The sequence below is a fragment of the Microtus pennsylvanicus genome, chromosome 9 (assembly GCF_037038515.1).
Source record: "Microtus pennsylvanicus isolate mMicPen1 chromosome 9, mMicPen1.hap1, whole genome shotgun sequence".
Lineage (NCBI taxonomy): Eukaryota > Metazoa > Chordata > Mammalia > Rodentia > Cricetidae > Microtus > Microtus pennsylvanicus.
Genome location: NC_134587.1, coordinates 45,962,318 through 45,981,938, shown reverse-complemented (window position 1 = coordinate 45,981,938; position 19,621 = coordinate 45,962,318). Strand labels below are relative to the sequence as shown.

The window sequence follows — 19,621 nt, the reverse complement described above, 5'->3', positions numbered from 1 at the left end:
TCACTGTGAGCCACGCCATGGGTCAAGGGCTGCATTTCCTTCATCCCATTTTCATATGGATTGCTGCCTTACAGACAGGACATCTGGGGCTCAGAGACAGGGGGACACAGCCCAAGGTCTCAGAGCAAGACCGTGCATGGCTGCATCAAACCCTGCCTGGTCTGTCCATGTGACTCTGCTTCTTCAACAGGATCCCTTGAGGGGGACAAGGGCTTCCCTGGGGGCTCTGGCATAGGTGGGGCAGGACGTACCCAGAACATTGAGTTGTACTGTCTTCTGGTCTCGGCCTGCAGCATTGAGGGCCTCACACAGGTATGTTCCGGAATCAGCCGGCTGTGCCCGTGTCAGCCGCAGTGTGTGGGTGCCTGCGGGACAACGGCCCCTGCACCAGCAGCCACAGGACCCTAGGACACTCTCAGTCCCTAATCCTCCCGTGAATACAGCCCTGTCCCAGGTTTGGGACAATTTGAACTCCCCACCAGAGACTTGAGCTGGGGATAAGGCCTCAGTTTACCAACCAGGAAGGAGGAAAACCTCTTGTCCCAGGGAGAGGGGCTGGCTATCCTTGTACCACGTGACCTCAGGGCTTGGGTGAGCATGAACTTCGCAGGGGAGGGAGACACTGCTGTTGAGGGTGGTGGTGAGCTTGTTGGCGTGCCAGCCTGAGATTTGTGGTGGGACTGGATGGGGGCAGAAATGAGAGGTTACATTGAGGGCACAGACTAGGGCTGGGGGAAGGGGATACACCAAGGAGCCAGCCTAAGCTCCCAGAGTCACCCCTGAAGTGTCTCCACACAGCCCTTGGAGGGCAAGCTTTACTAGTCAGAGCTACTTTGCACAGAGCACAGAGAGGCTTGATCAGAGCAGCACAGCCATTCTCCCAAAACCACACAGCTATCGGTGGCAGAACTCAGATGCTACTGGGGCTTCAGGGATACAGCTGTGCTCACATCTGGGCTCATGGTGACATAGAGGTCAACAGCAGACTTGGGGTGGTAGGGGTTGTAAAGCCAGGCCGACCCTTAGACACACGTCAGATGCACAGTGGGTGCTCACTAATGATGCTGAGACCTTGGAAGAACACCCCCAGTGCTGAGACCCCAGAAGAACATCCCCCCAGTGCTGAGACCTCAGAAGGACAATCCCCCTAATGCTGAGACCTCAGAAGGACAATCCCCCAGTGCTGAGACCTCAGAAGGGCATCCCCCCAATGGTGAGGACTAGAAGAACACCCCCCCCCCCAGTGCTGAGGCCAGGCTGCAGTCCTTGAACTCTGAGTGTAGGTACTCGAATACCCTCAGGGAGAGGCAGGAACACACAGAGGCCCCTCTCAGCCATCTCACCTTGGACTCTGAGGGTAAAGAGTTTCTCTGCAGAACCCGCCTGGTTCTCCGCCACACACATGTAGCTGGCAGCATCAGCTACCTCTGCAGTGGAAACCTGAGGGTTACAGAGACCAGTGCTGAGACCAAGGCTGACAGTTGTGAATGGATCCAGAGGCTCCACGGCTCATCCCCACATAGCCATGAGCATCTCCATCTTCCCACAGCAGACATGTGGGCCACGGGTGCTCACAGTGGCCAGGAGAAGTCCCTCTGAGGCCCGTCTTGGGCTCTGTGTGGTGTTTTGGAGAGGGAAACTGGCATTGGTTGGTTGTCTAGCTAATTGGACAAGGAGGCCATGTGGGGGCTGTGCTGTCTCTGGAGGGGCCTGTGCATGTCTAGCTCTTGTAGTCAGAGATCACGTGGGGCTGCCACCCCAGGCCTGGGCTGGCTCTAGGTGTGCTCCTGCTTTGGCAGGAGTACATAAGGAGTACTTATGAACACTAGGCAGCCCTATGTGACCAGCTGGGCTCCTCACAGGTGCCATTTGCTGTATAGAAGACACCCCCATACTCTAACGGGCCTTTCTATGGCCCAGATGACACTGCCCCTTGGTTCCCTGTGCCTTTACCCTGAGAGGGGTCTGTTCCTACCTGTAAGACTTGCCCCTCCTCCAGGACCTGAAGCCGTGGGCTGGGGGACACAGGCAGCCCATTCTGGAGCCATGAAAGTGTGGGTGTTGGGTTCCCCAGAACTGGGCACCGCAAGCTGACAGTACTGCTTGCGTTCACAGTCACCTCCTCTACCAGCTCCTGTGTGTCCCCCAGGATCACGGGCGGTGCTGGGAAGGAGAGGAGAAAGAGACAAGGTGTAGGTGGTGGGCTGGTGGAACACGGTAGAGGTGAGGGAAGCTTTTGGCACCAGATGCTCGCCAGAGGTCCTTGTGCCCTCCTCACTAAATCTGTCAGGCCTGGAAGCAGCTAAGAATTCTGGGCTTCAGAGAGGTCAAAGTTTGTTCAAAGTCACACAGTAAGAAAACAGCCATCTGGGACACTTTAAACTGCCTTTACCCGGTTTCAGAAACCAAGCTTGCAATCCTATTAAAGACCTGAGCACAGAGAAATTGAACTTCCCACTCCCCAGGGCCCTTGAGAAGGAGGCCTCCCTGGGACCAGCGCCTCCCTGCCCCTCCTGGCCACTCACTCAGCACCAGCAGTTCATAGTGGAGCCAATCCTCGCCCACCTCATTGGAAGCCTTGCACGAGTACCTGCCCGCGTCCTCTGCCTGGACCAGGGGCAGCTGCAGGATTCGGCCTCCTGCAGGGACACAGGACCAGGGCCTGAGCTCGGGGACAAGAGCCCTGAACCCAAAGCAAGGGAGCTGTTTCTCCTCTGGAGGGCCCAAGCCACCATCACTCCCTGCTTCATCTGGGAAGTGAGCAGATTCGATCCACCTGGAGCATAGACCAAGGGAGGATCAAGTCCATGTGTAGTTAACGGCACCCAGTCTCTATAATGTAAAGTGCTGTTGGTAGCCCATCTCACAGATGGGAAAATGAAGCTCCTGGAAGGGTTAGCAAGAGGGAGGGGTAGGCTGGCTGGTCTAATGCAAGAAGAAATGTTCTCAGAGGCAGGGTTAGCTTCCAGAGCAGTGGCTGCTGGGGGCAGGGGAGGAGTTGCCTGGGACCCTTTGAGACCAGGAGGCAACCAAGAGCAGAACCTGGTCTCTACCTACCTAGGGTCACTGTGTGCTATGTATTCCAGGTGGGGGGTCACCAGCCAAGGCTGTGGTGGCTTGACCATGTCAGAAACAAGGGCTCCTAACAAGCAAAGCTATGGGGTAGGGTGGGGGGGAGCAGGGAGGCCAAGGTCACAGTGGTGCTCAGGTGAGATCTTGGCTTAATTTGGGATCAGGATCTACATTCAGCTTATCTTGTGACCACATCTTTAACATGCTCAGAGTTGGTAGCCGGGGTTAGAGGTCGGCAGTGGGGTTCGAGGTCATTGTTTCATGTGGGCCAAGTCAGTGGCTGCGGTCAGGGATTAACTGATAGCTGGGATGAACTTGTGTTTCGGGTCTGCATTAAGAATCTCCCCATGACGGAGCCTAGAATAACAGGATGTGAGACTAGAGCCCCCGTCTGAGGTCGGCAGCAGGATTAGGAGTTGGTCCAGGATTTCCAGTGTGGACAACCAGCCTCTACATGTGGTACCTCCCAGGGACCTAAGGGTTCCTTTTTCTGCAAGGGCCAAGTTCAAAGCCTGGGGCAACTGTTCATCACAGACTGTGATAACCTCCGGTCCCCCACCCAGCCCCAGTGCTGGTCTGGATCCCGCAGGCCACCTCGCAAACGCTAAGCCAGGAGACTACCTATTCCCCTTGGTACAATCAGTGGGGCCTGGACAGTAACAGCAGTGGTCTGTGGTGGGGGCAGGGCAGACCAGGGAAGCCAGGCATCTCTAAGCCTCATCCTAGGGCTTTCAACTCAAAACCATTTGCCAAAGATATTCCAAAATAAGGCCCACTTAAATAATTAATGGACCTTTAGTGAGGAAATATCTTAAATGGTAAGATGACAATAGAAAACTTTCATAAGCTGTAAGCTATGAAGACAGCATAGTCCCCAAAAGCCAGAGAGAAGTTTGTTCATGGAATCACAATCATGTGTGTGCATGTGTGTGTTGCATATGCTTGCATGAATGCAGGTATGCATGTGTGTATGGGTATGTGAGCATATACATGCATGTATTCATATACGTGGAGGAAGAGATCAACCTTGCGTGTTATTCCTCTGAAGCTGCCCACTTTGTTTTGTGAGACAGGGTCTCTCACTGGCCTCGAGTTTCCTACCGAGACTAGAGTGGTTGGCCAGTGAGCTCCAGGGACCTGCCTATCTGCCTCTCCCTTGCTGGGATCATAGGTGTGCCCTGGCTTTTCCGTGAGTTCTAAGGGCTGAACTCGGGTTCTCACGCTTGGCTAGCCTGTGCTCCCAGTGTCTTCCTGCCTCGTTTTTTACATAAAAAGTCTCTCCTCTCCCTAGAGACTCAAGCCATTCTCTGAGCATTCCAGGCCAGATCCCAAAGCCTAGATACAGGCTCTGGCCTGCGCTGGGAAGCTTGTTTTAAAAACTCAGCACAAAAGGCAACAACCTCAAGCAACTTTTATCCTCTACAAATTCCAGTGAAGGTCTAGTCACGCATGCCGCCTGAGGTCACAATGCTGGTAGCAGCAGGCCTACCTTGCAGCACCGAGACCCCATCTGCAGCTGACAGGGGCCGACCCTCCTTGTACCAGGTAAGCTCGGGCGGTGGGATGGCGTTGGTGTCACAGTACAGGTGAGCCGGGTTGTTCTCCACAATCTCCCGGTATTCTGTCACCCTGCCCCGGGCTTCCTCCTCATGGAGCAGGAGTTCAAAACCTGCATCAACATCTCCCACCTTCTGGAACATGGGGGGCACTACACAGAGAGAGACCAAGTCATTAGGAATATAAGAAAGGGTAAAGCTGCTCACTGCTGTTACCAATCAGCCTGGGAGGTGCTGCCACACCCTGCCACACAAGCTACAGCCTGCAGGCAGGTCAAGGCATTTCTTCTCTTTACTCCCCCAGGGACTGGCTATGGAGACGCCTTGTAAGCTTTAGGAGCTGCCCCCCTCTCTGTAGAGTTCACCTGTCACTGGCTTCTGAGAGTCCTGGTGGCTGGGTGAAGAGGTCACACCTGTCTTCCTGGCACTTAGGAGGCTGAGGCAAGAGGACTAGAAATGTCAGGCCAGCCTGGGCTACAGTAAGACCGGCTCAAAAGAACAAAATGAAGTAAGATAAAATGGTCAGGCGGTGGTGGCACGCACCTTTAATCCCAGCACTCGGGAGGCAGAGGCAGACGGATCTCTGTGAGTTCGAGGCCAGCCTGGTCTACAGCGAGTTCCAGGACAGCTGGGGCTGTTACACAGAGAAACCGTACCTCAGAAAACAACAAAACAACAACAACAACAAAAAAGATAAAATGACTGTGACAGGGAAAGGCTTTGTGAAGGGCGCTGGGCAGTGCCTAGCTCAGCCTTCCTTCATTTGTTGGTGCACAGGGTCATGGCACCCTCAGCAGTTAGGACCCGAAAGGGTCCCGAGGTCACCTGCTTTAGCTGGATCTCCTGTTTTCTCTTTTTCTTTCTTCAAGACAGGGTCTCACTATGGAGCCCTGGCTGGTCTCAAATTCACAGAGATTCACCTGCCTTTGCCCTGAGGCGCTGGGTTAAAGGAGTGCACCATCATGCCTGGCTTAGAATGCCTGTATTTTGCAAAGGGTGACAGCAAGGCCCAGAGGGGCCAGTGACATCTCTAGGTCATGCTGCCGGGTAGTGAGTGACAGGGCCAGGGTGAGGCAGTTGAGGGCAGAGGTGGCAGAGGACAAAGTATGCTTTCTCATCAGGCCACTACAGAGCACTGCGTGGTAACAAACAGTCTTTCCTTCTTTAGCTTGGCTTGGTCTTTGGCCTCCCAGCCTCCCTCCCAGGCTGCCTTCCAGCCTCCCTCCTAGCCTCCCTCCCAGCCACCCTCCCCACCTCTCCCCAGTCCCTTTGACCCCCTTTCTAGCTTCCCTTTCTCCCTACTTCCTTCCTTCCCTGCCTGCCTCCTGGCCACTTAATCCTGATTTGAGGCAGGAACCCCCATCTTCTGAAACTCATTCCTTAGCCACAGAAGACACAGAACATTCTGCTTCTGAGACATCGAGCCATGGTGGATGAGGAATGCCCATGTGGGTCTCCTTGCCAAAAGGCGCAGGGCTCCTGATCCCCAGCCAGGGTCAATGCCATGGGCCCCGTCTTTCTACCTGGAGCGAGCATCCTGTCTTGGGCCACTGGTTGTTATCACCCAGACCACCCTACAGTGGCACCCACCTTGGATGAGAACATTGAAATCTTGGTTGTCCTCGCCAGCCACGTTGGTGGCCACACACAGGTAGCGGCCAGAGTCAGAGACCTGGGTGGGCTGGATCTGGAGGAGCTGCCCCTCCCCCAGGACATGAAGTCGCTGGCTGGGGGTCACAGGCTGGGGGAGGACAGAGAGAGGCAGAGATGAAAACCAAGATCCTTTGTTTATTTGTTTTGAAATAGGGTCTCCTGTAGACCACGCTGATCCCCAACTCATTGTGTAGCCAAGGATGACCTTGAACTCCTGACCCTCCTGCCTCAGCTTCCTAAAAGTTGAGATTACCAGCTCGGACCACTGCACACCCTTCTCTCTCTCTCTCTCTCTCTCTCTCTCTCTCTCTCTCTCTCTCTCTCCCTTCTTCTCTCTCTCCATACAAAAATATGTATGTATTTTATACACACATACATACACACACACACACACATTTTGAGACAGGTTTCTCTGTGTAGCCCTAGCTGCCCTGGAACTCACTCTGTAGACCAGGCTGGTTTCAAATTCACAGAGATCTGCCTGCTTCTGCCTTCAAAGTGTTGGAATTAAAGGCGTGCGCCACCACCGCCCAGCAACCTACTCTATATTTTAATAAATAAAAATCAGACCATAATACAAAGTGGTGGGACCACGCGGTGACTGTGTCAAGCTACCTGTATGACCTCAACAGTGGAAAAGAAGCAAAAGGGTGGACGGGATAACGTAATGGCTGGAAAGTGTTTGCTTGTTTTGTTTTGTTTCAAATGAAACACTGAAGAGTGAGCAGAGCCAGCTCTGGGGCTAGGTTCTTCCAGGGCTCTTCTGGAAAGGTCTGAGCAGGGCTAGTGAGGCCCAAGGGCGAGAGTCTAAGGCAGTCTGGGGCCCTGCACTCACCCTTCCGTCCTTGTACCAGCTGATGGAGGGTGGGGGCACGGCCCAGCACTCACACTCCAGGGTCAGGGTGCTGTTCACCTTCGTCTTCACTTCCTTCACGCTGACCTCCCCCAAAGGGTCATCTTTGGAGATGGAAGGGGGAACTGAAAAGCCACAGGATGTGTGAGCAGCAGGCCTGGGACGGTCCTGAGACCCAGATCTACTGGCCCTGGGGGTGGTTCCCTAACAACAAAGCTGGTAGAATAGGACTCTTGAAGGGAACCCATCTGTACCCACTTAAGGTTACAGAGTACTAAGAGACAGGGGTGAAGCAAAGGATTCTTGGGGTGGCCTCTAGAGGACCCAGGTATCAAACTGAGGGACCCCAAGTTGCAGAAGTGGTGGTAGGAAGCCGGAACTGGGGGAGTATTTGGATCACCATGACCAAAGTCTTAACACTATCCCTTCCTTTTAGTATCACCAAGGCAAGAGTTTCTGCCCCCATCCCCGCCAGTTGCATGTGACTCCCAGGGAAATTAGCCACAGGAAGGCGCCTGAGGTCTCAAATGTGGCCAGGACTTTTCTGCCTGGCCAGCCACTCTCCCGGAGATGGTAGGGGGCTCACTGAGGACTTCCACATGGTAGTTCTTCGTTGCTTCCCCCAGCTCGTTGGTGACCACACAGGTGTACTGGCCAGTATCTTCCTTCTGAGCATTTAGGATCTGGAGACCATGGGTACCTGCTTGGGGAGCCGTGGCCAGAGTTATCCCAAAACAGGGCTTCACCATAGACAAGTGCTCAGACAAACCCAACCTGTGTCTTCTCAAAGCCCTCCCTAGGGCCATCACCTGGGAGGAGCTGAATGTTCTTAGAAGCCTTGAAGGGCACCCCATCCTTCATCCAGGTGATATTGGGGGATGGGAAGGCCAGCGCCTCACAGATCAGGGAAATGGGATTATTGATGGTCACAGTCACTTCCTCGATGGCTTTCTCAGGTGCTCCCAGGATGGTGGGGACCACTGGACGGGGGGGAGGAAGGCCTTGGTTAACAGTCTAGGCCCAGGCCCAAAGACCCTGAGGACTAGAACAGCTAGGGCCCCAGGCTTATCCTTAGTGCTGCAGTTGTGAATAGATGGGAAACAGAAGCTCAGGGCGGCCACACCCTCCTCCACCACAGAGTCACACTGCAGGACAAGAGGAACAGCCAGGTTCTCCTGTGCCTCTTAGGGACTCAACATGTGGCCTCACTCTTATTCAACCTAAATTTTCTTGGTTCTGCTGAGGAGGAGGGGGACTTTTTGGCTAACTGCTTCCTGGATTTGAAGGTTCCTTTCCCTGCTCCTGCAGCGGGTACGGTTATGGTTTGGGCATGAATTGTCATGGAAGAGGTTGTGCTGAAAGCCTGGTCCCCAGCTGGGGTTGCTATGGAGATCTGACACCTGGCTGCTCTCTAGTATTTTTGCTGTCACCCTTGAAGTAGCAAATGGAATGCCAGTGGTTGCTTGTGGAAACCCAGGTGGTTGCAGAGGCGTAACACTCACCCAGGACGGTGAGCTGTGTATGTTTAGTCTTCTCCCCCACAGCATTGGCAGCGACGCAAGAGTAGTGGCCAGCACTGGACAGGTTGGCCTGGGGGACCCACAGGAAGGCACCATCTGGGGACACCTCATAGGGGTCTCCAACAGACAGGGACCGGCCGTCTTTAAACCATGTGATCTTTGGCGGCGGGTGGCCTATATGAAGAGGAGACAGATCATTCAGTGAGCTCAGACCAGATGGCTCAGGGGCTAGAGGCGGCCCCGGCCAGCACAGATATGGAGTTTCCATCCCCATTCAGGATGGCAGCAGAACAGCCAGGGCCCTTCTTCAGGAACTCAGCTGCTCACTGGGGACAGGGCAGGAATGGCTTGGGACAAAGAGGCAAGATCCATTCGTCCATCTACCCTTACTTTCTTCTACCCACCTTCCATTTGTCTTCCTACCTTACTGCTCATATATGGATCCTTCTATCCATCTATCCATTATTCACCTGTCTATCCATCTTCGTACCCCTTAAGGCACACTTATCAATTCACATATCCATTCATTTATCCATCCATCCACCCATCCATCCACCCATCCATCCACCCACCCACCAATCCACCCACCCATCCATCCATCCACCCATCCATCCATCCATCCATCCATCCATCCATCCATCCATCCATCCATCCATCTAATCCTTCCTTCTACCCATGTACTAGCCACTCATCTATCCTACCACTCATCCTTCCATTCATCTGTCATCTTTATTTAAAGATCCGCCTATCTATGTCCCCATTCACTGTGCTTCTCTTTATCCAGACACATTCCCACTCACCCTCCCACCCTCAGGCATCAGAGGGAGCCTGGTTTTCCAGGCAGCAGGGGAGCTGTGGACTCAAGGGTCTGGGTCCTAGAGGAGCTCGGACATCACAGATCACTATGGTCCTGTGTGGTCAGTGCAGGGGCAGGGAAGTCCTACAGGACTAGACAGAGAGGCCCCGTGGAAGCTTCTGGCAGGTGACTGAGCTCAGCGAGGAGCAGGGCAAGGTATCAGGGTAGGGGATCAGTTAAGCCAGGCCCACCGTGCAGTAGCCCTCACCTGTGGCATTGCACACCAGCTGAGCAGTCTGTCCCTCGGGCACCTTGATCACCTCCTCCAAGTCTTCATTCTCAATACTGGGAGGAACTAGGAGGAGGAGAAAGGCAAACAGTTTCTAGCTGGGTGACCCACCTGGCTATCCATCCACAGAACAGGAAACAAAGTTTTCTGTGCCTCAGTTTCCCCATTTCGCCCATGTCTGCTCCTACCCAGAAGTCAGTCTAATGAATTGCTCTGGGGAGACTCTGGACAGAGAAGTCGGTGTGGGGTTGAGAATATTTGTTCCTCCCACTTTGGGTTAATCCCTACTGTTTCTGGAAAATATCAGGGCAGCTTCAGTATAGAGGGTGTGTGTATACATGTATGTGTGTGTGTGTGGTGTGTGTATGTATAATGTGTGTGGTGTGTATGTGTTTGTGTGATATGTGTATATGTGTGTGTGCTGTGTATGTGGTATGCGAGTATGTGTATGTGTGGTGTGCATATATATGGTATGTGTGGTGTTTGTGTGTATGGTGTACGTGTGATGTGCATGTATGTGTGTGTGGTGTGTGTATTTGTGTGTATGGTGTGTGTGTAGTATGTAGATATGTATGTGTGGTATGTGTGTGGTGTGAGTATATATGGTGTGTGTGGTGTTTCTGTGTATGGTGTGTGTGTGATGTACATGTATATGCGTGTGATAATGTGTGTGTATATGTGTGTGTGGTGTATGTTTGTGGTGTGTGTATGTGTGTGGTGTGTATATATATGTGTGTGTGGTGTGCATATGTGTATGTGGTATGTTATGTGTGTGGTGTGTGTATGTGTGTGGTGTGTAGTTTGTATGCGTGTGTGCGGTATGTAATGTGTGTATATGTGTGTGGTGTTTGTATATATGGTGTGTGAGTGTATGTGTGTGTGGCGTGTATGTTTGTATGTGTATGTGGTATGTGTATGTGTGTGGTATGTGATGTGTGTATATGTGTGTGGTGTTTGTATAAATGGTGCGTGTATATATATGTGTGTATGGTCTATGCATGTGTGTATGTACATGTGTGGTATGTGTATGTATGGTGTGGTTTGTGATGTGTGTATGGTGTGTGGTATTTGTAAATATTGTGTGAGTATATAGTATGTTCACATGTGCATGGGAATGCATATGCATGTGGAGGTCAAAGGTGAACCTCAGGAAGCATTCACCTTTAAAAAAACAAAACCAAAAAATCCTGGGTCTCTGGCCCAGAATTTGCCAAGCAGGCTAGGCTGGCCAGTCAGAGCCCTCAAGGGATCCTCCCATTTTCATCACCAAGTGTTGGGATTCTGAGCAAGTGCTACATACAACCCTCAGATGATTTTTCCTTTACTTGGGATCTGGGGATCAGATTCAGGTCCTCACACTTCTGCAGCAAACGTTTGATTGGCTGAGACTCTCCCCGCCCCCAGAGCACAGGTTCTGATGAAGCAAGGAAAACCGGGTCCCGCCTCCTCCATCTCTGCCCACTGTAGCGTCCCAGCTGGAAGAAGAGGCTCCTGATGCTCCTAAGAACATAGAGTGTGTCCTACCCAGGACCTCCACACTGAAGTTCCTGCGTGCCTCCCCAGCCTCATTGCTGGCCAGGCATGAGTAGAGGCCTCTGTCCTGCTCCCGGGCTGGGGTCACCTTCAGCATCCAGCCACCTGGGAGGGAAGGGAAGGCATAGGATCAGCAACCTCTCCCAGCTCATGATGCCAGGCATTAATATACAAGTAACTGCCTCCCAGTGTTCCAGTCCTCTAGTGGGGAACCAGAGGCCCACGAGAGTAAACAGAAGGATAGAGCATGACATCAGAAAAACCTGAGGACCTGTGAGGCAAGAAGGAACTGAGTTGCTGGCTCTCTGTGGCTCTGGCTAGGGCTGAGAGACAACAGTGAGCTACATAGCTACACAGTCCTGTTTTTTTCAGATGTCCATTTTGTCCCAAGAGCCCTCCCCACAGAAAAAGGCTTCTTCTCCCAGGGATCTTTGAAGCAGAACTAGTTCCTCACAAAGAAACCACAGAACTTACAATACCCACCTGGAGCAGATAACACACACATATAATCACTGCTATTCCTACACTCATGGCAGACATTACTAATTGATTGCCGGTCCCCTTTGTGCTCAGCTCAATTCCAGTTTCTGTGTTCTTGTCTATACAATGCATCTGGTGACCTCTACCAAATGAGAAATGTTTGCAATCCCACAGTTGATGATTGATGGGTCATTGAGGTCTAGCAGTTCAGGGTCAGAGGTCACAAGCTAGACTGTTCCTGAAACAAACCTGGTTTAGTGCCTTACCTGCCAAGAGGTAGGTGTTCTCTCCAGGGCCGATTGGCTGTCCCTCCCGAAACCACTGGACTGTCGGAGGCGGGACCCCTGCAGCTTCACAGAGCAGCGTCAAGGAGCCTTGCAAGGTGGCAGTGATGTTGGTCAAGGAGTCCAAGTCTCCAGGGAGTTGAGGAGGTACTGCGTTCAGAGTACAGACAGGCACTCAGCCCTGCATTCTCTGCCCAAGGACTCATGGCCCCACTCAAGCACTGGGAGGGGTCCCAGTTACTGCCCTCAAAGGTGAGATACCACACCACAAGTGGGCTCTGGGACCAGACAGGAATCTCAGGCCTCAGTTTCCCCACCCTTTCAGAGGGATATGGACAGATTCTTTTCTGTTGTTGTTAATTTTTTTTTTGAGACAAGGTTTCTCTGTAGCTTTGGAGCCAGTCCTGAAAACTAGCTCTTGTAGACCAGGCTGGCCTCGAACTCACAGAGATCCGCCTGCCTCTGCCTCCCAAGTGCTGGGATTAAAGGCATGAGCCACCACTGCCCTCCTCCTCCTCCTCCTTCTCTTCCTCCTCTTTCTTCTTTGACAGTGTCTTATGTATCTCAGGCTGGCCTCTAACTTGCTATATTGTAATTAATTGTTTTGTGCTCTTTGACTTTTGGGGCCTGCTACCCAGCTCTCAAATAATCATACATGGAGATTTTATTCTTACTCATAAATACCCGGCTTAAAACAAATGTTCCACAGTATAAACAAATGTAACGTGTCTTAAAGTGCTATTCTACAATACTATGTAGCCAAGGATAATCTTGTACTCCTCATCTCCCCGCCTCCATCTCTTGAATGCTGGGCTGACAGGAGCATGCCACAATGCTGGCTTATTCAGTTCTGGTTCTGGAAGCCAGGACTTTGTTGGTAGAATGCTAACCATACTCTTTCCACTGAGCCAAATGCACAAAATCCCCTATTCCAGTGTCCATTATGGGGCAGGAGCTGACCAGGGTGGATGCCTGCAAACGCGAGCCCACATCCACCCTCAGATCTGTGCTCTGGGTGAAGGGGCATTTCTGGAAAGATCTACCACTGGGGTGATGAGGCACAGAATGATTAAGGCCCCACTGCGCTCATCCCTTTCCCAGCCTTCTCCAGGACCACCCCCTGCGGCCACCTGAAATAGATCCAGGTGCACAGCAGGGGTGACGATAGGCTCTTGCACCCCTCTCTTACTACAACCCCGGCAGCCACCCAACTCCTACTTAGTCTTTCAGCTGCAGCCCCAAGGCACCTCCTCCAGGCAGGTATCTTGGTTCTTCTCCAAAGTGTATGGTCTCCTGGCTTTCCTACCCCAGATCCCCCAAGATCACCAGCCACATAGAGCGTGGACTGTCAGGAACAGGGTGGGGAAAAGCTAACATGGGAAGGAAGGGAAGGGGAAAGGATAGGGAGGGAAGGAAGAACATGGGTGTTTTGTGAACAGCCCTCAGGAGGGCCCTGTTGGCCATGGTCCCAGTGGCAGCCCTCATCAGAGCCCGGACTAAAGAAGCCCCTGGCTGTCTGTGACTTTAGGAGACTATCTGACCTTACTCTCTCCAGCCCAGCCCAGCCCAGCCCAGCCCAGCAGCTCACCCTGCCCACAAGCCACCAGTCCTCACCCAGCACGGACAGTGTGAATCTCCTCTCAGCACGCCCAGCTGTGTTCTCAGCCACGCAGCTGTAGTCACCTGCGTGGGAGGCCTGCGCCTGTTCCACATGTAGACTGTGGTTCTGATTCTGAAGCCATAGGCCAGGTTCCATCTGGACAGGTTGGCCATTCCTCTCCCATGTCACCACTGGCAGGGGTTTCCCTGTGGCATTACAGTCTAGGGTGGTGTTTCCACCCTGGACCACGGAGACAGCTGTGAGCAGCTCCCGAGGGCCAGTGACCTGAGGAGGAACTGAGATGAGGAGGAAGTTCTCAGTAGAGTAGTCAGGACCACCTGATAGCAGGGTGACCAGTGCTGGGGTCTCAGTGGACACATTTAGGCCTACATTCTTCCTTGCACGAGCTGTGTGACCTTGGCCTATTCACTTCACCTCTCTGAGCCTTTTCATCTCTGTGTCAGAGTGACAGCTGTATCCACCAGTAACCTCTCAAGACACACTAGGGACCTGGGCGGGCTGCTCCCTGGGGAATATACTCATCCATTCCTGGTCTGTGTGGTCTCAGTCTTATAGACTGGAGCATCTCTAGTTACCCATGCAGGCCTTGAACTTTTTTCCTTCCACTTTAGCCTCTCAAACGGGGACTACAGTGCCCAGCACCTTTCTAGCACTTCTGTTGTCGCGTGGCTTAGGCTGGCCTTGAACTCACCACTCCTAATCTTCTCACTTCCTTTCCCAAGTGTTGGATTTCCGTGTTGATAAGCATTCTGTCAACTCAGCAAAGTCCCCAGTCCCCAGTCTTGACAGCATGGCTTTTACAAGGCCAGGATATCTCCTTCCCCACACCATGTTCTCTCTCTCTCTCTCTCTCTCTCTCTCTCTCTCTCTCTCTCTCTCTCTCTCTCTCTCTGTGTGTGTGTGTGTGTGTGTGGTGTGTGTGTGTATGTGTGGTATGCATGTAGCATGTTTGCTTATATAAGGTCATGTGTGTACACATGTACATGCATGGGGAAGCCTAAGGTCTGCTTACCGAATCATCCTCAGCTGATGGTTTATTCACTGAATATTCATCCACTTTATTCACTGAAGCAGGGTCTCTCAGTTAAACCCGGAGCTCACTGATACAGCTAGTCTTACCAGCCACCCCACTCTGGGGACCCTATGTCTCTGCCTTCCAAGGCTAGGACCCAAGTGAACTGCCTAGCCCACTGCCATTTACATAGACTCTGGGATCCAAGCTTGCGTGGCAGGCATTTAACTACTAAGCCATCCCTCCGGCAGGACTTACGTTACCAGTGCGGGCTCTATAGGAACCTCATGCACACTCACTTCCAACCATTTCAACGCAAGCTTTCTCCTGCTAGACCACAGAGGTGCACAGTGGCCTGCTGTCCCCTCCCGTGTGCACACGCTGGGAGTTGAGGGTCTGGACTGGAAGGGCAGGCAAGTGCCCATCTTGCTGCTCCCACCCCTGGGTGGTCTAGACTTCAGCTCTATCCATTCATCACGCAGACGCTCCCCAGTCCCAGCAGGGCTCACCCAGAACCTCCAGCTGCTGCTCCTGGCTGCTGGTCCCAGCTGTGTTGCTGCATTCACAGACGTATGTCCCCTCCTGGGACGACTTGACCTGTCCCAGGTACAGTAGCCTCCCTACTGCTGACACCTGTCCCAGGCCATCTCTTTCCCCAGGCAGGGGCTGGCCTGGGGCAATGAGAAAAGGACCTTTCATGAGAAACAGTGGTCCTCCCACCCACCTGCTCCATCCTCTAGGTGTGACATCTCCTCTGGAAAGCCTTCCCTGGATCCTGACATCTCGTTGAGTCACCATGCTCCCAACTTGGGACTTCTGAGCATGACCTGCCCTGTGTCCCTGGAGGTAAAGCCAACCCCTCCACAATGGCCCGAGTTCAGTCCCCGTCACCCTATGAACCATTTCCCACTATGTCCTTCTGGCTGACGCTGCTGCAACCCTTCTGAACTCTTTTGCTGTCCCAAAGTATGCTTGGCTTGTTTCTGCCTTTGCACCTGCCACGGCCTCTGCCTGGGTGGCTTCTCCTTGCTCTGCCCTCAGGGTTATCCTTCTTCTTGGGTCAAACATCCCAGCCACACACCTTAAAATTCCAAGCCCTGGCCACACCTGCCTTTTCCTACACCTTTCCACACCTGCCTACTCCCTAAGGCCCAGAATAATTTCCTCACTTTGCCCCCTGACCACCCAGGTGAGGGTAGGGCTTGCTCCTTTTGCTATCTTCTCAGGTCCCAGGAAACACTCTATCCGACCTGCCCTCCATATTTGGGTTTAAGGGACCCTCACAGTATTCTGCACTAGGCTCCGGACTTTAAATGCAGCAGCGGCCAAAACAACACCCCAGTGGCTCACAGACTGACAGAACATAGCCGTGTGGGGAGGCCCTGGCCAGCCAGGGCTTGGGGAAGGATGGTCCTGGCAGAAGAGACAGGGATTTGGGGCCGGAAGATCACAGGCTAGAAGGGGTCTACAGATGGGGCAGAGCAGAAGGCTGGGGAAAGCAGCACTCTGTAGCCAGCTGGTCCCCATTGAAGGGCTGGAAACCCATGGCCTCACTGAGGTACTCGGGTGCTGGGTGAAGGGGAGCTGGGTGAAGGGGAGCTGGGTGAGGGGTGCTGGGTGAAGGGGAGCTGGGTGAAGGGGAGCTGGGTGAGGGGTGCTGGGTGAAGGGGAGCTGGGTGAGGGGTGATGGGTAAGAGGGTGCTGGGTGAGGGGGTTCTGGGTAAGGGGTGCTGGGTGAAGGGGAGCTGGGTGAGGGGTGCTGGGTGAAGACATGCTGGAGGAGGAATGCCAGGGGAGGGGGAGCTGGGTAAGGGCAGGGCAGCCATCCTACCGTCTTTCTTCCATGAGATCTTGGGGAAGGGAATGCCCTGGCAGTCGCACGACAATCTGGCAGTCTGCCCCTCGCTCACCGTCAGAGTGTAAGGCTCCTTTGAGGGAAATGCTGGAGGGACTGGTTCAGAGCAGACAGGAGTTGAGAGGGACTGGGATGGGAGGGAGGCCCAGATTAGGTATCCCTTCTTCCTGGGATCTGAAAGCCAGCCCTGGGGGAAGGACCCTGGAGACCCTCACCCCAGACATTCAAGTTGAAGTGCTTCTCAGAGCGGCCGGCCTGGTTCAGGGCCTCACAGGTGTAGCGTCCCGCGTCCCGCACCTTCACTTGGTCCACCTGGCCAGTGAGTCAAGCAGAGATGGTGTCACCCCTAGATGGGCTGTGTCACCCTCATCATGTCATGTGACCTCATTGAGCCTGATCTCCCCCGTGGAATGTGAAGCTGTGACAACAGCTCCCTGCCTGTGACACCGAGAAGTTTCTAGAAGTCAGTGTTGTTCCATGTCACCCTTCTGGCTCCTCTACATCAGATCCACAGCCCTGATCTGCCAAGAGGCTGCGAACGTGGCGAGCCAGTCCTCCCCCAGCCCTTCATCATTCCCACGGTCCTCAGAAAGTCCAACAGAAGAAAAGGGGGAGAGTGAAGGATGATGGGTAAGGGATCTGCCATCTTGGGGTCAGTCCCTGACCTGGGGGTAATGAGGCTGCACCATGGCTTTGAAGACTGAAGGAAAGGAGAGGAGATCATAGGGTGACACTTGGAGGTGGGAATGGTCACATCACAAGGTGATGGGTGGGGTCCTGGGGGAGACTCTGAGGGCTCTGTCTCCTGGTGGGTGGTCATTGGTCACACTGAGCTGAACACTGCTCACAGGTATCTGGGACACCCACAAGCCCTGCCCTGCTAGGCTACCACCTTCAGCAGCCAGCTGCATAGCTACACACCTCCAACACGGTCTTGTCTGCAGAAAAGCGGATGCCAGGGTGAGGCTCCAGGGGTCTCCCATCCTTCTGCCATCTGAGCTCGGGGGGAGGCACAGCACGGCTCTGGCACTTCAGTGCCACTGATTTATTGACTACGACAGACACATTCAGCTCTTCTCCGAGGATGCTGGGGGGCACTGTGGTGCAGACAGCGGAGAAACCCTAAGGTGAGTGACAGAGCACTAACAAAAGGCCACAGCTGCAGCGGCCTAGCCAATTCCCGCAGCCAGGGGATGAGAGTCACGCCCAGCTTAGTCCTGCGACCTCCGTCCTGTTGTCCAGGCTTGGGGGCAAGTCCCGACCCCTCCCCCCAGTGTGGGAGCCAGAGAGCCCTGGGCTTCCCTCCTCACTCGCCATACATTGCCCCAACCCTGGAGCTTCATGCTTCTCCCCCAAGCCCTAACCACAGAGCTCCTGGCAGTGCATGGCCACTTGCCTGCCACTTGCTCACCTACAGGGATGCTGACCACAGGGTCAGGTGGTGACTCTCATTTCTTCCATCTGCTCCCTTCCCCGATGGGGCACATGGTTGTGGATGTCCCCCCAAGCCCAGCTTCTTGAACTGGCTACCTTATAGTAATGCCCACCCTCACCCCCAGGTGGAAGACTCACTGTGAACTTGCAGAATGGTGTCCCTGCGGTCCTCGCCAACAGCACTCACTGCTACGCAGGAGTAGCTGCCTGCATCAGAAGCATGGGCGCTGGCCACAGTGAGGACTTGGCCTCCGGGGAAGATCTGTACCCCAAAAGGAAGTCCACATCAAACACAGCTCCCACTACAGGGTCAGTGCCTGTCCCGAGGAGTGAGCCCTGGTACCACACCCAAAGTAAATCCTGTTCCAGACCCCTGGGGTCCTCCAAGGCACGGGATTGATAAGCTGCACCCCTGAGCCTGAGGACCCTGCTGGCTGGTGGCAGTTTTACCTGTCTCTAGAAGAGCCACCTGGAGCCATTCTGCCCACCCCAGTGGCTGCTTGCCATGCGAAGCCAGGAGACCTCAAGAGGCTATGAAATTGAGATGGACCATGTGTATAAAACACATAATCAGAGTTGGTGTGAACATCAAGTATGGGACATCTCGTGAGTGACTTTTTACACTTGTCATGTGACGAAATGAACCTTTTTTTAAATATTGGATTTGATAACATCAAAATCGGTTTGCCTTTGATCTGCATGGTACAGCACACAGCACTTGGGGAGCAGAGACAGGCAGATCGCTGTGAGTTCAAGGTCAGTCTGGTCTACATTCTACAAAACGGGTGCCGGGACAGCCAGAGCTACATAGTGAGACCCTGTTTCAGACGTGAAATAAAAAATGGTTTGCTTTTTTTTTCCCCCTGAGAGAAGGTTGCATATAGTTCAGGTTGATCTTGAACTTTTCATGCAGTGGAGAATAACCCTGGTCCTCCAGCTTCTACCTCCTGAGCGCTGTGACTCCAGGTGTATGCCAGCGTGCCTCACTAAAGCAATGCTGGGAAAGGGAGCCAGGGCCTTGGCATGCTGGGCAAGGACTCTATCGACGGCTACATCCCCAGCCCTTTCCATTGCTTCTTTTTGAGGGAGAAGTGAGACAGACCAATGTATAGCCAACACTGGCCTGGGACCCACTGTGTTGATCGGCCTAGCCTTGAAGTCATGGTGATCCTCCTGCCTGAGTGCTGAGGGTTTGGGCATGCACCATCAGAGCTAGCTCCTTATTCCTCATTTCAGTGTGGCTACCAAACACTCTAGGCTACATATTTGGCTGGCATCAGTGGCATGTAGCATATCCCAGTGAGCAGGAACTCTGCCTCTCCCTCAGACTAGGCTCCCAGGGCCTGACCTCTGCTGCCAGTCCCTAGGGAACACAGCAGGAGGTTGCTCAGGGGCCACCCAGTGCTACTCACCTTGAGGCCAGGGTTCCCTTTGGGGGACACAGGGTTTCCATCCTTCAGCCATATCAGCGTAGGGTTGGGGATGCCAGTGGCATTGCAGGTTAGGCGGAAGGGTGTGCCAAGTAGTACTGGGCCTGGCAGGCTAGGTGGCAGGGTGATTCGGGGTGGTACTGCAAAGATGGGTGGCAGGGAAGAGCGGTCAGTGAGCCCCACTGCAAGTGACACAGGCTGGTTACCCTCAGGAATACAGGTCACAGACGAAA

General features: G+C 53.5%; 1 protein-coding gene across 1 annotated transcript in view; it reads right to left on the bottom strand.

Moving 5' to 3' along the window:
* Hmcn2 (hemicentin 2) overlaps nt 1-19,621 on the bottom strand; it is a 155,436-nt gene that overhangs the window by 46,951 nt on the left and 88,864 nt on the right. Inside the window, exons 39-59 of the mRNA XM_075985770.1 lie at nt 19,371-19,528; nt 18,097-18,220; nt 17,446-17,621; nt 16,740-16,836; nt 16,501-16,620; nt 15,179-15,340; nt 13,651-13,932; nt 12,019-12,186; nt 11,264-11,377; nt 9,719-9,805; nt 8,637-8,828; nt 7,944-8,114; nt 7,721-7,834; nt 7,117-7,259; nt 6,219-6,369; nt 4,562-4,780; nt 2,526-2,639; nt 1,976-2,163; nt 1,344-1,440; nt 519-680; nt 252-365 (exon numbers count right to left, since the gene is read on the bottom strand). Coding sequence (XP_075841885.1) covers nt 252-365; nt 519-680; nt 1,344-1,440; nt 1,976-2,163; nt 2,526-2,639; nt 4,562-4,780; nt 6,219-6,369; nt 7,117-7,259; nt 7,721-7,834; nt 7,944-8,114; nt 8,637-8,828; nt 9,719-9,805; nt 11,264-11,377; nt 12,019-12,186; nt 13,651-13,932; nt 15,179-15,340; nt 16,501-16,620; nt 16,740-16,836; nt 17,446-17,621; nt 18,097-18,220; nt 19,371-19,528 — 3,153 coding nt within the window. The remainder of the gene's footprint in view (nt 1-251; nt 366-518; nt 681-1,343; nt 1,441-1,975; nt 2,164-2,525; nt 2,640-4,561; nt 4,781-6,218; nt 6,370-7,116; nt 7,260-7,720; nt 7,835-7,943; nt 8,115-8,636; nt 8,829-9,718; nt 9,806-11,263; nt 11,378-12,018; nt 12,187-13,650; nt 13,933-15,178; nt 15,341-16,500; nt 16,621-16,739; nt 16,837-17,445; nt 17,622-18,096; nt 18,221-19,370; nt 19,529-19,621) is intronic.